Raw genomic sequence first — 17,863 nt, 5'->3', positions numbered from 1 at the left:
AAGATTTCATTACATAAATTATTCATTTAAGTTTTTGAGATGATATTTATTTTCTTCAAGGAAGGGAAAATAACACACGTTTGTTTTAGAAGCTAATTCTTGTTCTGATGTTTCAGAGGGGGTAGCCATGTTAGTCTGTAACTGGAAAAACTTTAAAAAAATATAACTAATAGTCTTGCAGCACCTTACAGACTAACAAAAATGTAGATAGTATCATGAGCATTTGTGGGCACAACCCACTTCTTCAGATAAATGGAGTTTAAGGAGTCCAAGTTCCAAATAAATATCAGAGAGAGGGAATGGGGAGGGAAAGGAGAGGAGAAAAAAATGGGAAAAGAAGAGTTAATTCAGGTTTCCATGCTAAATGAAGCTGATAGAGTGTTCTTAAGAACCTGGTGTTTGGCCTTTTATGTCATTAGGATGTGGAGAATAACGAATAATCCAGTTAAGGACTTTGTTTAAACCTCTACTGTAGGTATCAAACTTGTAACTGAAATTAAGCTCTTCAGCTTCCCTTTCAAGCTGTTTTTTTTAATTGGCTTCCAATAATATGGTGACTTTGAGATCCATTAATGCCCGGTCAAGTTATAATGTTCCCCAACAGGTTTCTGTGTGTTACAGATATATCGATTCTGTATATTTTTGAATATCTGCTTTGTGTCCATTAATCCTTTCTCGTAAAGACTCTCCAGTTTAGTCAGTATACATGGCAGAGGGGCATTGCTGGCACTCTTGTTCTGATATTATTTATAAACGCTGTTATGGTCAGTGAAAACTAGAATTATGTACAGTGTGAAAACAAAATCAGATCTGACTGCATATGTGAAAAAAAATGCTCACAAATGAGCCTAGCTTGCTGACTTGTGCCATTTCCTCTTTTTCCTCAATTTTCATCTTGTTCTGGGACAGTATTTCTCAACCAGTGGTATGAGTACCCTCAGGGGTACTCAACAGAAGTCTGGAGGGTACATCAACACAATTGAAATTTGGAGAAAACTGAATTTTTGTTTTAAGTTTTACAGTGATTTATTATTTTTGTACTTTTTACACCCAAAAATTTCATCGCCCGCCCGGTTACGATTAAGTTGTTTAAACAAATGTGATGCAACAGTAGAAAAATGTTTTTGTGTCTGAAAACTGTAGATACTGGGATAAATTTTTTTAAAGGGGGTACTTATAATTTTCTTTTTTTAAAAAGGGGTACTTTATAAAAAAAAAAAGGTTGAGAAACATTGTGGAGTAGCAAGCCTCCTTATTTCAACAATACTCCACTGTGTGCTCAAGAACCAATATTGATTATAATTTATTTTCTGGAATATGCCATCAGGAAATTATCCAAGACCATCACAAGAACATTCCCATTCCTAACACTGCAAAAGAGGTGGATGAATAAGAAAGAAAGAAAGAAAGAAAGAAAGAAAGAAAGAAAGAAAGAAAGAAAGAAAGAAAGAAAGAAAGAAAGAAAGAAAGAAAGAAAGAAAGAAAGAAAGAAAGAAAGAAAGAAAGAAAGAAAGAAAGAAAGAAAGAAAGAAACATGTTCATTTTCACTACTGAGGTGTTACACAATGGAGTCTCTCTTACCTAAAACAGTAAGCTCCGCCACTTCACTCTCTCGTTCTCCCACCATATTTGTTCCAACACAGACGTACTTGCCAGCATCATTCTTTCTTGTGTAGGTAATCATGAGCTTTCCTCCTCTGATCTAGGACAAGTCAAGGATCATACAAATTACTTTTAAAATAATCAATCAGATAATGTCTGTAAAGTGCTTTACAGATGTACAGCGTGATGTAGATGCCATGTATAATTATTAAACTCTAAGTGCTGAATATACACTCTCTTGCTTGGTGCCCCTCATTTATTACACATTGACATTTCACCAAGAAAAACCATAAAATACTGAATACTGAGCAAATTTTATTTGGACTTAATCTAAAATGAAAAAAAATTCTCCAGAGCCTTTTAGTTATGTATAATGAACACCCATAATGAAATCATAGGGCTGGATGGAGAAAAAAAGGCTAATGAACAACTTCCATGTCAAAAGCATTTTGTTCAGCTCATTAATTTTACACCATTTTATTTCTGTATTCCAAAACCTCTTCACTTTAATGGATCTAGAAGTTATTCTAATTCAACCTGTCTACTGCCCAGTAGTGACTCTTCTTGATGTTTAATCCTGGATAGTCACTGGCTCTACAATTTCCTTTCTATTGTTACTATTTCAGAATCAGACATCTAATATGTTTTTTGCATGTAAATTATTGTAAAAATTTTTGCTTGGTAAAAAATATATTCAATTCCTGCATTAGAGACAAATTTGTCATTCAGTGCTGAGTTGTGGTCTTCTTGTTTATAAACTATGAAAGGCACCTGCATCACAAGTTTACATTTAATTAGATTCCAGATCATGAAACTGTTAAAGACCTCACTCCAGCAATGAAAAATGCTATTTAAAAATAGCTAATCAATTAAAAAAAAAATCTGTTTTCTGTTCTCATGCATTTTAGGGAGTGTGGGTCTGATTTATAATGGTAGAGTAAATAAACTCTCCCTAATATAGATCCAGAGTGGGAGATGCAACAGTTTAACCATTTAACCAGTTAACTGATAAACATGAGCTTATAGGTTATCATAACAATTACACATCAGCTCCTGGCCCTGGTCCCAGGGAGTCGGCTGCCACACTGCACTGCTGGCTTTGTATCAGAGCTCACGCCACGGGTGGCAGCCTATTCTCTGGGAGCAGGCCTGAGAGCTGATACACACTCGGAGCCAGCTTAAAAGAGACAGCAGCATGGGGAAGCAGCTGGCTCCCCGGAGTAGAGCTGCAGGAGAGAGCTGGCATGCACTGGGAGCTGGCTTAAAAATCAGCTCCTGGCAGACACTGGCTCATAGGGAGACAGTTGCTCCCCAACACTGCAGACTCTGCAGTATAAAGCTTATACTGCAGATCCTGCAGGGATGTTGACATGTAGTTAACTATACAATTAACTGATAAGCTTAATAGAAAGGCAGCAGCGTGGAGTGACAGGTAGGGTTGCCAAATGGTTTAGCTAAAAATACCGAAAACCCCCCTTTCCCTTCTCCTCCCCCCCAAAAAAACACCATGGAAAAATTATGTTGAGGAAAAAAAAGGGGGGAGACCAAAGTTGTTGAGACAAAAAATAAAAATAATAATTAAAAAAAACCAGCATTGCCCCTTTAAGAAATGCTTTTGAGGCTTTCTGGCCCTAACAGGGTGCTGGTGGCCATCCGCCATCTTGTCTGCCTGCTCCAGGCCAGACATTTGCCCTGAGGTATTTTTGCCTCCTGGCTGGGAAAAAAATCAGAAAATTTTAGGTGTCCAGTATTTTCCGGGCTTTTTTTTTTTTTACCGGACAGGAGGTGAAAATACCGGACTGTCCGGATCAATACCAGACACCTGGCAACCCTAGTGGCAGGGGGCTCCCCATTGGCTGCTGCTGCCACTGCTGACTACAGAATAGTCAAGTAATCGGTAAGAATTCATGCGGTTACTTGATTATTCTATTACCTGATATCCCCACTTTCGGGGAGCCAGATGCACTGAGGGCTCTGCAGTGTAACTGTGTAAGATTTTCAGTGATTCTACCTTTACCTGATTAACCACTTTTTATCATCTCCAGTCCTGACAGAAATATCATACCTCATAACTTGTGTAACAAAAAAATGTTGTACCAAGATTTTGTTTTAAAGTTTTGTTTAATGCCTTTTGGCTCCTAAATCCACATTTCTGCAAATAAACAAAGACAGAGGTATACAGAACCTGTATTTGGCAATATTTGGAGCTAACCAGATTTCTATTCCTATTTACCCTAATTCATTTCTTTGCAAGTTAATGGAGGTGCACTGGTATAAGCAAAGAATTTCTCCTGGATGTTTCAAAGTGAACAGTGCTACCTCTCACTGATTCCATTTAAAAATCATAGTCTTCTCTTTATTTTTAAATGTCTTTGTTAAGTGCATTTTTAAACTGCAACAAAACATGTTCACAACAGAATATAATGCATACGGTAATCTGAATAAATCTCATGGTCCCAGCAATTGCACTTAAATATTCGTTACTAATTTTCAGCATAAGTTTTAAACTCAGATCACATGTGACAATCATTTCCTGTAGAGGAAAAACAAAAGCTGCCTATAAAGCTACATTAAAAGGCCTAACAAAATGAGTGACTAGCCACAGAATGTTCCAATGTGAAGTACTTTGCTCAAGTTGCCTGCAGCTAGAAATCTATCCCTGAGAACTTGACATCTTGAGTGGCACTGGACTCTTATTATCATCGTAAGACATATACACAGAATGATGACAGTCAGTTATTGAGATAGATGGACATGCACATATAGTGAAGATAGTGTTGAATACAAATTTCATGCTTTTCCCTTTGTCGCACATCATTTCAGAGAGAAAAAATGGATGTCCTTTATCACTGAGTGATCTAGAAATGCTGGAATTTAATGGAAATTTGAGGCATGTCCAATGGAGTATTAAAGGTGACTGCAAATATTTCTTTTAAGTAAGGTAATTGTATTTTTTTTGCTGATAGCCTCAAACAGAAAGCAAAGGGCATAAAGTACCTAATTAGATTTTCATTTAATTTACCCCAAAGTCATATAGTTTAGAGAACTATAAGAATATATATTTTCAAGGTTATATTATCCATTCTATGTGTGTATATTGTATAAATATGAATATAGAGATACACATGTATCTCTCTCTCTGCATATCTATATCAATATTGACGATATGGTGTGAAATAAAACTTTACTGGCTTATCTAAGGGTGGCTGAATTACTCCCTCATCTCAAACTTATATAGATAAAAGGTAGGATGAAGAGCTCAAAGTCCAACTGACTTTCTATGAGCCTTGAGCTCTTCGTTTGATATTTATGAAAATCCCACCTCTATAACACATCACAGTACATTCTATATCTGTGTTTCTTAAACTGTGTTGCGCAGCACACCGGTGTTCCGTGAGCCAGTCGGAGGTGTACCACAACCTCTTCTTCCTCTCTTTTTTTTTTTTTGCGAGTTTTTTCTTTTCCTGGCAGCTGATGGAAACTCGGTCAGGACACGCAGCAATTAAACGGGCCGCAACTGCATTTCTCTCCACTTTTTTTCCCCCTCTCAACAAAAAAACCTTGGTGTGCTGCATAAAAAAATGTATTGTTTGGTGTTCCGCGGTCTTAAAAAGTTTAAGAAACACTGGTTTAAACTGTTCTTATCAATGTTCTCATACTGCTCACTTGTAACACAGAATGACTATCTTTACTTGTCTTTTATGTTGCAGAAAAATGACCTTTCATTAAACACCATTATGCACCCCTTGTGGATACACATTCTGCTACAAGTGCCTAAGAAACTTTTTTCAGGAGAAGGATTTCTGTCCATTGGATCAAAAAAGGCTCAATTTTAAACTCTGCAAAAAATCTAGTATTCTTGTACATAAACTGTTAGACAAATTAATTGTTTTATGTCCCTTTTCTTCAGTATGTCAGGAGGTAATGCAACGATGTGAGCTGGAAGCACATCACAAAAACAAGTGAGCAATGGACAGATTGTATAGTACAGCTTTTTGCATTGTTAGGATAGTTTTAGCAGCGGTGTAAGTTGTGCAGGCTTATAGGGTAAAACTTTGTCAAATATTCGGTATAGAAGATGTTTATTGATAAATCTGTTCTAGGAACCAGTCTGCTGCTCTTTGCCGAGCTGTGTTTGTTTTGTTTTTGTTGGTTTTGTTACTGTATTTTGTTTTGAGAGGTAGCATATTCATTTATAAAAGGTTTAATTTTTCTGTATGTTTCATCCTGTGAGTGCTGGCGAACTGTCAACTCCCAAAGAGTCTAGTGGAAATTAAAAAAAAAAAAACCTTAGCACTTTGCAGGATTGAGCCACTTATCAGCAGGCATGGTGGGTTAGTAATACTGTAGCCTGGAAAGCATAAAATGTGTAGTATCCTCATTTTTTTCCTGTGGTCTATTTCCAGACCTGAAAGAAACTGAGCTGCTGTGCATTATGCTATGATGTAGTTAAAAAGTTGTAAGGCGAGGAGTAAAATGGCTGCTCATTTTAGAGCACCTAAAATTGATTACTTCTGAGAGCCTTGTGGCCAGAAAGGATGGTGGTGAAAACCTTAAAACTCCACCAGACTGCCTGAATATATACTGTAGTTGGTACCCTGGGGAAGTGATGGCCTCTTTGAAATTTCTTTGAAAGATATTACTCAAATGTTTGGGCATTTTGCTACACAAATTAAATTAAATGTGGTGAATTTATATTTCTTTCCTCTCTTACTCTTCAGTATCTTGAAGTACAGGCAGTCCCCGACTTACGCGGATCCGACTTATGTCGGATCCGCACTTACGAACGGGGCTTTTCTTGCCCCGGAGCTCACGGGTGGCGGGTCACCACCCGTGTCCTCCAGGGCGAGAAAAGCTTCTCCCGGTCTCCCTGGTCTGCTGGGGGGGGTCCAGCAAAGCCGCTGGACCCCCCCACGCCAGCAGACCAGGGACACCCGATCAAAGCCGCTGCCTGGGCGTCTTTGCTCGTTTGCCCGGGAGCAAAGCCGCCCAGGCGGCGGCTTTGCTCCCGGGCAAACAATCAAAGCCGCCCAGGCGGCGGCTTTGCTCTGGTGTCCCTGGTCTGCTGGGGGGGGAGGGGGGGCAGCAGCTTTGCTGGACCCCCCCAGCAGACCAGAGGGACAGGAGCAAAGCCTTGGAGCACGCCCACAGCGGGACAGCCCGGGCGCGCTTGGGCTGTCCCACTGCTGGCGTGCTCCGAGGCTTTGCTCCCCATCTCCCTGGTCTGCTGGAATCAGCCGCTGATCAGTTTCAGCAGCAGCTGACTTGGGGATGCCTGGGTTTCTTAAGTTGAATCTGTATGTAAGTCAGAACTGACATCCAGATTCAGCCGCGGTTGAAACTGACCAGTTTCAGCAGCGGCTGACGCCAGTTCCGACTTACATACAGATTCAACTTAAGAACAAACCTACAGTCCCTATCTTGTACGTAACCTGGGGACTGCCTGTATTGAAAGGAGACTAGGATAACAGGGAAAAGAAACACAGGCAACCAAACTAGAGAAGATGAAGTTATGTAACTTGACCCCTTCCTCAGTATCTGCTATTTGCAGAATTGAGGACTGTATTAGCTAGTAATACCGTGTTGTGTAATCTAGGTGGTGTTTCACATGTAAATATAAACTATCATTTTTTGTAAATAAGAATGGTAACATTCTTTGTTTTATTGAGTGGCATTATATTGCTTTTGTTTTTAAACAATAGTTCAGGGTATTTTCAGTAAATATTTAGGGAGGGTTATTATTATTCTTATGCAGTAATGGAGCCAAACAGAATCAAATTTGGTTTATGGACAAAAATACAGGCATCCTCTCGCGTTTGGTGTGAAAACTGAAGTTTGATGGTTATAGCCAGTCAGTGTGTTCAAAAGCTATGTGAATATGTAAACCCTTCTAAGTGTCACATTTAAAATGTTTGAGGTATTAAAATAGGAGAGGAATATAGTCAATTAAGTGTGGGGGTGATGGATAAAAGGGAAATATGGAATGCATCTGATCCGAGAATTTTTTCTCTACCCATAGATGTTACTTCATTGAAGCCTCTTAATATACACATTGGGGTTTTAATATATTACATACGCTACTAAAGCAAGAGGTTTCCATAAAGTTATTTCGCTGCCTCCCCAGTGAAATTACTATTTTTAATTTCCATTAAGCTTTCTGACAGCAACTTTCAGTTTTTCAGGGTAGGATCACATCTAAAATTCATGATGGAGGAGGGGGAGAGTCTGGTTTGTCTAACCATATCTCCAATACAGTGTTTCTTAAACTGTGTTCCACAGCACAAAGTGTGCGCGAAGCAGTCGGAGGTGTGCCACGGAGAACAACAGAGTTCAAAGTGACCACCCTTAAAGGGGCAGGCAACCTTTTTTTTTTGTTGTTGTTCAATAACTTTCCCCTCAACCTTTTTTTTCCTCTCAACAAAAAAAAATCCTTGGTGTTCCTCATAAAAAACAAATTGTTTGGTGTTCCTCAGTCTTCAAAAGTTTAAGAAATATTGTTCTATATGAACCATAATGTACATAAAAATATTCCAGAAACATTTTAGAGAACTTTAAAATGTTATTGGAACAATCCCTTGTTTCCATCTGCAAAGTCACAGGTCTTTCTTACCATTCATTTAAATATACAGAGTTCACCTGGAGGTAATTGTTAAAACACCTCAAAATTACCTAAAGTCACTTGTCTATGTTTTGGGTCCTTCCTGGACAGATGTGAGTGCTGGGTTACAACAGGAAGGAGTGATGTATGTATGAAGATCCCCTTTCTAATCCTGAAGGACCTCAGATTTAAAGCTTTGACATTTTTATGATTAGAAAAGCTGGTAGCAGTCTAAGGACTCATTTTTGTACCTCCTGGGCCTTAGGCAGGATGTAGTTTGTTTCTAACGATGACAGAAACTGCAGATGGGTTAGGAATGTTAGAGCAAGCTCCAGGGTTGCTTGTTCAGTGGGCAAGTGATACAATCATAGGAGTAGGTATTTGTCTAAAAAATACAGATGGATCTGTGTTCATATGGGGCCATAATTTACATACTGAGATATTCCAACCTATTTCTTCTGTTACTGCTAGTGTACAATAAAATGGACTGCAAATTTCTGTGGGTAATAATTGTTTTAAGTTAATTTTAAACTAAAATTATTCAGAACAGGGAGACTAATTATCAGTGGCCTTGCTAAGATTATTTTAGCTTTCTTTCTCTCATATTGTGTGTGTGTGTGTACATATTAAGGCTGTCAAGCGATTAAAAAATGTAATCGCGATTAATCGTGTGCGCTTCCCCTTTGAAACACCACGGCAGCATTTCAATGGGGCAGCGCTGCCATGGAGCCTGGGATCAACTAGAATCCTCAGCAGACCCCAAGCTCCATGTGGCACTGCCCCTTTGAAATGACACAGTGGCGCATCAAAGAGGCAGTGCAACACGGAGCCCAGGATCAGCTGGAGTGTCCAGCTAATCCTGGGCTCTGCATTGCACTTCCCCTTGGAAAAGCTACCCCAGTGCCTCATGGCCAGCCGTGAGACAGCTACCCCTTTGAAATGCTGCCTCTGCACATTTCAAAGGGACAGTGGAGCCTGGGGTCAGCTGGGGAATCCCCAGCTGATCCCGGGCTCTGCATTGCACTGATCCTCTGAAGCACTGCAGTGGCACTTCCAAGGGGCAGAGCAGTATTAATGCTTGAGATTCACGCGTTAAAAAATTTAATGTGTTAATACTGGACTGCATTAATTGCAGGCATTAATGCACGTCTATTGACAGCTCTAGTACATATTAATATAGCTATATCCATCATATGAAGTTTGGAGTACCAAAAGATTGCTCTGTGGGTTAAAAAAGTGACAACATACTATAATACCCCAAATCACAGGACAGGACCATTTTTGTGAAGGAGCGAATCCATTTGCAACTGAAGGAATAGTAGTTTTCCTTACAAACAAGAAGCAATAATCTCTCTTTTCAAAATATTTTGTACTGCCCACTTCCCAGTGAGATCCAGTATTTTGCTTCTAATCTTGGAAAGATCCAAATTAATAGACTTTAAAGTTCACTATATTTTTACATTTACAGAAAATCTTATTCAAGTCATTTAAAAAAATTATATGACTCCCTCTAAGACCTAATTCCTGGTAACAAGATACCTGGCTTTAAAAGTGGGGAATACAAAATAGTCCCATTGAAAGTGGTTACAGCTCTGGAACAGCCAGGAAGAGATGTGGATGCACAGAGGCTCACAAGGTGGTCTCACTGCTTTATAGCAGTGGGTTCTAGAATACTTGTAAAAACTGTTTTGCTGTACAAAGAATACACAGATATGATGGGATGTCATATAGGCTTTACCGACAGACATTTGAAATGAAGTTGTAACTGACAAGTAACTTTGCCATTCACAAATAATTCATCTACCCCATTTTCATTTCATTTCATTTCTTTCATTAAACAACATAAGAAGTCCATTCAAAAAGTTGTAAGTGCTCTAAAAGTTAATTAGACCTAGAATATAAATTATAACCACTCAGCAGCAAAAAGATATAGAAATATTGAATCAATTCATGCTACCACAATAAACCAAACCTACAAGTTATTCAAAGTTAAACACAATATCATGCATACACTACACACACACAGTCATACAAATGCACACTAGAAAACTATACATAGGTATGTATATATGTACTTATGTATGGAGGCAAAGAATAAATGAGTCAACAAAGGGCAACAAAGGAGAAAATGTTTGGGAAATCCAACAAGGCAGACCACCAGCATATTTAAATGCATTGACTTTTATCCCATAATCCTCATTCTATATAATATATAAAATCTAAAAAAGCATTAAAACAATTCTAAGGGCTAATTTAAATCCCTAAGGAAATGAAATTTAGACTGACAGGTGAAACTGTCCTTAATTCACACAACATTGCCAGCAGTATATATGGCAGATTGTAATAATGTTTGTGTTTCTGTATTGTCTCATTATTATTATTTGCTTAGAACCATGCCTGTGGCATACCACGTATTCATAGTCAGACACTGCTCTTGCCTTAAAGAATTTAAATCTGCTTTCAGAAAGAAAGACATTAATGGTTAAAGGAGAGCGTGAGAACCCCCCCAATTGTAGGAAATCAGTACAGGCAGTCCCCGGGTTACGTACAAGATAGGGACTGTAGGTTTGTTCTTAAGTTGAATTTGTATGTAAGTCGGAACTGGTACATATTGTAGGGGAAACTCTAGCCAAACATTTCTCCAGAGCTCAGTTTTATTCTCCCACACCTCACGTCCCTCAGTCCTTTATTCTCAAGCTGAGGTGTCTGCTGAGAAAAGCTGCTCCGCGTCTCCCTGGTCTGCTGTGGGGGGGGGAGGCGCTAGCTTCGCGTCTCCCTGGTCTGCTGGGGGGAAGCAGCTAGTGCAGGGTTGCCTCACCCCGTTTGTAAGTAGGGATCCGATGTAAGTCGGATCCATGTAACCCGGGCACTGCCTGTATCAAAAAAAAGGCTAATGGTGTTTTCTTTTTTTTAAGAAAGATCTAGAGAAAGACAGGGAAGACATATGCATATCTTGGCAAACAGTATCATTTGAAAAAGCTGCATGCATTTTTTATTTTATTTTTATTTCAGGTTTTGAGAGTAAGGCTTCATCTACACCGTCAGGTTTTTGCAGAAAAAATGCACAAAAACAAAGTTTTTTACAAAAAATGAGGAATAAGGGTTCTTGAGCAAAAGGGGTTTTTTGTGCAAAATGGCCCTGTCTACACTGCCTTTTTTTCTGCAAAAAACTCTTCCGCAAAAAGGATTGGAAGAGAATATGAAAATGAGAGCATGAGAAATGCTAATGAGCGATTCACGGGCATTTCCTCTTCCGCAAAAACCTGACAGTGTAGACGGAGCATAAGTCCATTCTCGAATTGATATCTATATAATAGGCAATTTAATAAAAGTTTGTCTTTGGTTTTCAACAATGAACTCCCTCCCTTCCCTCCCCACCAAAAAAAAATTACATGTAAATTGAAAGGAAGCTTAAAGAAAACACTCTTGGACTGAGATTTTTTTATACGAGTTTTTTTGCCCAGAGCAGACTTTCAGACTCAAATTGGAAACCTCCTTTCTCCAACAGACAAACCATAAACCCTTGTGATGATGGTGGGGTGTGGATATGATAATGAGCACCACGGCTTATCTATAACAGAACTGTTTTATTTAAAATCGTCTTGAGGGTGGAGATTTTGGAAGAACATTCAGCTCCTACATGGCACTTTTGGCACCCATCCCAGCCTGTGCAAAAATGTGAGCTTCACTGAGGATCAGTTCTGCTCTTCAAAATGCTTCACCATCTCTTACAGTCAAATTCATTAAAAGCCTAATCTTGCAAGAAGATGAATATCTACAGAGTTTTAAGTGCTGTCAGCTCTCCTTGGAGCTATTTGGTAACTTCAATTGTGTTTTTAAGGTACACAGTCAGCACTTGTTGGCACTAAATATCAGAATTGCTCCAAAGCTTGATATTTCCTCTGATTAACAGGGAAAATTAAAGCCACCAAGACAGAGGGTATAATAAATAATCTTGATGAAAGGAAATCCATAGCTTAGTGTATTTCTCTTGTAGAAGCTTAAAATGTTAAAGATTCAAAAAATTACTAAAACTTTGTTTTACATTCGGTTCTTCTTAATCACAAAGTCAGCCTGGACTGATGGCAGAATCCATACCAGTCCACCTCCCAACCAAAACTCATTTATAAACAGAAAAAGTGGTGTGTTTATGGGAATACTTGAACCATTTTTCGCATGACTATTTAAATCTCAGTGGACGATACAAGCACACAATATTTCCTCTGTTGTTAATAATCTATGACTAAAAATCCTCACACAAGAAAGCCATGCTTGTGCTTTACCACTGTATAATATTCCACTCTCTCTAGACCAATGGCCAATAGACTCTCTCAATGGCAAGCGTCGAAGGAGCTCAGGCCCTTCCCTCCTCCCCCATGCAGCAAGAAGCCTGTGCTGCCGCTGGAGCCCACCCTTTTCCCCGGCAGCAAGTTAGGCTGTGGTGGGAGGAAGTATCACTGGGGCTGAAGCTCCTCAGCACCGCCTCAGGCCTCTGGAGCTGGTCCCAGATCATGTGGCTGCAGCAGTTGCTGCAAGTGTCCCCCCTCATGCCTAGACTACCACAGCCCAATCCCCTCTACTCACTCCCCTCCCCCTGCCAAGACCCCACACCCACAGCTTGCTCCGACACCCTCCCTTGCTCCTGCAACCTCCCTCTTGGCCAGACACACTTCCCACATCCTGTTCCTGCACCCTCCCTCCAGCCTGGTCAGACACTTACCTCCACCCTGCTCCTGCACCCTCCCTCCTAGCTCCCTCCACCTGGCGAGACATCTTACTCTCAGCCTGCTTCTGCACTCTACCTCCCACTCAGACCTCACAACCTTTCCCCCTTCTGAACCCACCACCCTCTCAGATCCTGCACTCTATCCCTATCCCATTTGCTGGCTACAAAGTTAAGTCAACTTTAGTTACACAGCTATACTGACACTTCTCTTACTAAACCGCAGTTGCATCTCCATGCTATGCTCCTCATATCTGCGGAGCTCATCCACTGTAACAGTTCTTGCATTGACACAGAGAGCAGCGCACTCTGAGATGCTATCCCATTGTGCAGCTAGGCAATAGTGTTTTGGAAAGGGTTTGTGATGCTTCATGGGTGCAGATTCAATGTCACACGATGCAAGTTTCTCAATTTGATCCTTCCATAGGTATGTTACTAGGTTTTCAAACACTTTTCAACTGCCCTGGTAACCTGTGAGCCAGCCAGCTCTTTCAGAAGACATGGATCTGGCACAGCTTTTCAGTATTGTGCAGTGTGTTATGAACTTTAGGCTGTAAGAAGAGCTCAAGAGGGAATTGGTTATGTAACTGAGGGAAGTCTTGAAGGAGCATTTTAATCCACAATACATGTTTATACTCTGCTGAGCTCGGCATTTTTGTTTGCACAGTGCTATAAACCTTGTAATGATTGCTCTCTGTGCCCAACTATAACAGTGTCCATACACCTCTCACTTCTGTCTCAAATGGTAGGGTAGCCACATGTGATGGAGAATAATAAAGATAAATGCAGTTTCCATAACCAGTATGAGGTCTATAGAGAATTCTCCTTGTGATTCTCTCTCCCTTCCTCCCTATAACAATTTCTTTTTATATCAGAACTTGTGCACCTATCCAAAAATGAAAGGATTCAAACCCTTTGATTATGATTTCACTGCAGCTTCTAGCTCTTAAGAATTCATTATAAATACATTTCAGTACTTCCATTCAAATACAGAATTGGGGCAACATCTTCAGAAGAACATGTTAGAGCAAAAATAACTGCAGGTGCAGTAGAAAGAGAAAAACATTTAAATTAGGGGCAGGTTTTTTCTGAACATGACTGCCTTTGACACACCACTTTCATTCCCCAGACAGAGGCAAGGGTCCAAAGGATACCACTGTGCACATCTGCGAGAAGGCAAAGACCGAAGACATATTATCTGGACAGTAAAAGTTAAGTCAAATTCTTGATATGGGAAATATAATGGAAATATAGTATGTGCCCCCATGACACTGACTCACATTTAATAATGCTGTACAGGGCCATGTAATGCTGTAGTTTATTTTAACATAACATGTTTAGTAAAATAAAGCTGTCTTGAAAACTGGGGTTTGTTTTACACAAAAATCTCTCTCAGGAGAAGTAAAATCTCCTTTCTTTAATGAAAAAAGTCTATCATATGCATATAAAAATTGTACCTATTTCTCATCCTCCATCAGTAAATTAACCTTGCCTAATTTACACCTGTATGAAAAAATGAATTCCAGTGGTGTACGTTTTTACTGGTCCAGGGACAGTCTCAATTTTTTTTTCACCCTTCCTTAAAACTAGGCCCTCTTCTCCACAGTCTGATGCTAAGCACCCAGAGTGCCAGCTCTATATCATGACCCTGAGCCTCCATCTCCCACTGCTCCGATCCTGACAGCTCCTTCACCAGTCTCTGACCCATATAGTATCACCTTGACCTCAGCCCTACTTTGCAGAAGTGGTATTTCTGCAGCTTCACACCAGCGTACTATTTGACCCCCTTACCTTCTGCCTATGTCTGCCACAGTTTCACATTTTCCACTGCTGTGTGTTCTTCCTATTGTAACCCTTCTTCTCCATGTCCTGAGCAAGTTCCTGCAGCAAGAATGGAGTTGTGCCTGCACAGCTGCCTTTCCCTACAGACCCAAAGAGATCCACTGTGCACTGCAGAAATGAGTGCACTCATCTGGGCAGTACCTATGTGAGCTCTTGACACCAAACAAACAGGAAAGACAATTACAAATCTTCTGGGGGGCTTTAAAGGGGAGCATACCCTCTGGCTATTAGGCAATGGAATTTAGACAGGTGATCAGGTCACTTTAACGGCATTGCCCTAAGTTCTATGCCTTTCATCAAGGGAATTTTATGATGTTGATGTATTGGGAGAGTTAAACCAGATAGGAATAAGTGTAGTCAATTAACCAATAAGTAAAAGCTTATAGAGGTTAATGCTATAGACTACATGCATTCCCCATTCCCCGCCAGTAAATTTTTTAGCAGCCAAGCTCAGTCCCAGCTTGCATTTGGGTCAGGGACCTACCCCTGCTGCAGCTCTGCATTTAATGTCTATTAGGAGCCAGGTGGGAAGGCAGCTCAGCTCTGTTCTGGTTCACACCAAGTCTGGGAGCTCAGACCCTCCCACCACTCCAGAGAGGAACTGCTGCCACCGCACACTGCTGCCTCTGTATCAGAAGCTGTGTCTGGACTGCATAGTTTTACCAGGATACCAGAGGTATCCTGGTAAAACTCTGCCGCATCCAGAGAACGCGTTCACTTTTTCAGAACAGTTTTCGAAAAAGCGGGCATGTTCTTATGGCATCCCTGTATTCCTTATTTTATGAGGAATAAGGGATCTTCTGAAAGAGGAGATTTTCCCCACATTTGGCCCTGTGTAGACGTATCTTTTCTGAGAAAAGAAGTGGAAAAAGGTACACAAATTGTGGTTCGCAATTTGTGTATCTTTTTCCAAAAAAAAATGTAGCGTAGACATACCCAGATGTAGCAGCATGGTATGACAGGCAGTCAGTCCATTAGGGGAGCTGTTTTTTAAACTAGCTCCACTAGCAGACCAGCTCCCACCTAGCACCCCATGCTGCTGCCTCTGATTTAGAGGCAGCAGCGCGGAGTGGTAGGGGGCTCCTCAGGAGTGGGGATAGAAAGCACTTGCTCCTGGCTCCACCCCCGGGAACTATATAATAGTGGAGTAACAGATAAGAATTTATGAGGTTAATCAACTATTCAATTAACCAATATTTAACATCCCTAAAACCAACAGGAAGAGTATGTGCATCTCCATAATTAAATCAACATAAGTTTCCAAATGTCTACTTAACTTTGTAGTGTAGAGAAGCACTTAAGTTTTTTGTGACCTGCTCTAGAAAATCTACATATCTATATCTACATAATGTTTCCTCAATATCTGAAACTAGGACTGTAAATTTAGCCCCTTATATGAATATATTCTGATGAACTGAAATATATGTATTTTTCACAGTAAACACTGACTGAAATCAGAAATAAAAGTGAACTTGAACTGAATTCAGTGTCTGGTATGTCTACAGTTCTCTACCCTTAAGCAAGTCAGATGGTTTGAAGTATCTGTTACACAGGAATTTTTTCAAAGCATCTCAGCTGAACTGCTGTTCCCACACCTCTAAGATTAAAACACTAAACCAGGGGTGAGAAACCTACAGTATTTTGGGTTGGAGTCTGCTGATGCATAGAAAAAACAGTCAGGGGCGCCCACAGTGAGGCGGCCAGGGGTGGGGAGAGTGCCAGTGTCAGCACCCCAATGCTGGGGGGAGGAAGCTCGAGGGACAGTTCCAGGCAAGCCAGGGGCTGCATCCAGCCTCGGGGCCTTAGGTTTCCAATCCCTGCACTAAAGCAACTGGGTCTAATTACCTCTTTCAGCCACACACAAAATCTCTTCTGGTTTTAATCACATTAACCCAATGGCCTTCTGTTTTTCTCCAAGTAACTAATTATCTTTTTTGTTATTTAACGCAATTCAATTTTAAACAACATATTTCATTCTTAAAGCATCCCAAGACATGCTACAGTAATGAGTAATAGCATGATAGAATAGCTAAAAGTAGCAGCCTACTGTTGTCAATAGCACATTCTTGCCCTTCGTTTCTCTGAGAGTGAACTAGTGGGAAAGAAACAGACTTTTATTGGACATTAGACAATGCAGACCTGAGTACACACATCAGTGTTACATCGATATTTTCCTATTGAAGTTACAGGGATGTAAAAATGGTATGTATAATGATATGAAGAATCAGACCTGGCGTGTATAAAGAAATGGGATGCTATCAATACATAGGTTTTGAGAACTGCAAAAGGACTTCTGATTTCTACCTTTAAAGGCATTGAGTGTGGAGAGAATACACTTTAGTTAAACTTATCTGTACTCAGTGTACAGTGGCAGTCAAAAAAGCACACCGAATGTTAGGAATCATTAAAAAAGGGATAGCGAATAAGACAGAGAATATCTTATTGCCTCTGTAAAAACCATGGTAAACCCACATCTTGAATACTGCATACAGATGTGGTCGCCTCATCTCAAAAAAAATATATTGGCATTGGAAAAGGTTCAGAAAAGGCAACAAAAATGATAAGGGGTTTGAAACAGGTCCCATATGAAGAGAGATTAAAAAGACTTTGACTTATCATCTTAGAAAAGAGGAGACTAAGGGGGGATTTCATAGAGGTCTATAAAATCATGACTGGTGTGGAAAAAGTGAATAAAGAAGTTATTTGCTTATTCTGACAATATAAGAACTAAGGGTCACCAAATGAAATTAATAGGTAGCAGGTTTAAAACAAACAAAAGGAAGTTTTTCTTCACTTAGCATACAGTTAACCTATGGGAATTCCTTGCCAGAGAATGTTGTGAAGACTAGGACTTTTAACAAGATTCAAAAAAGAGCTAAATAGATTAATGGAGGTTAAGTCCATCCATGTCTATTAGCAAGGTTGTGTAGGAATGATGTCCCAGGCCTCTGTTTTTCTGGAAACGGATGACAGCAGAGGGATCATGTGATGATTACCTGCTGTGTTCTCTCCCTCTGGCCCAACTTGTATTGGCCACTGTTAGCAGACAGGATACTGGACTAGATGGACCTTTGGTCAGACCCATTATGGCCATTCTT

General features: G+C 40.1%; 1 protein-coding gene across 7 annotated transcripts in view; it reads right to left on the bottom strand.

Annotated features, from left to right (window-relative positions):
* Positions 1–17,863, bottom strand: part of ROBO1 (roundabout guidance receptor 1) — a 1,014,318-nt gene that overhangs the window by 127,405 nt on the left and 869,050 nt on the right. For all 7 annotated transcript variants that reach the window (XM_075909735.2, XM_089773438.1, XM_089773439.1 and 4 more), the window contains one exon: positions 1,582–1,702. In XM_075909735.2, the coding sequence (XP_075765850.1) occupies positions 1,582–1,702 (121 nt within the window). The remainder of the gene's footprint in view (positions 1–1,581; positions 1,703–17,863) is intronic.

Source organism: Pelodiscus sinensis, chromosome 1 (assembly GCF_052426305.1).
Source record: "Pelodiscus sinensis isolate ZL-2025 chromosome 1, ASM5242630v1, whole genome shotgun sequence".
NCBI lineage: Eukaryota > Metazoa > Chordata > Testudines > Trionychidae > Pelodiscus > Pelodiscus sinensis.
This window is presented reverse-complemented; position numbering and strand designations above follow the sequence as displayed.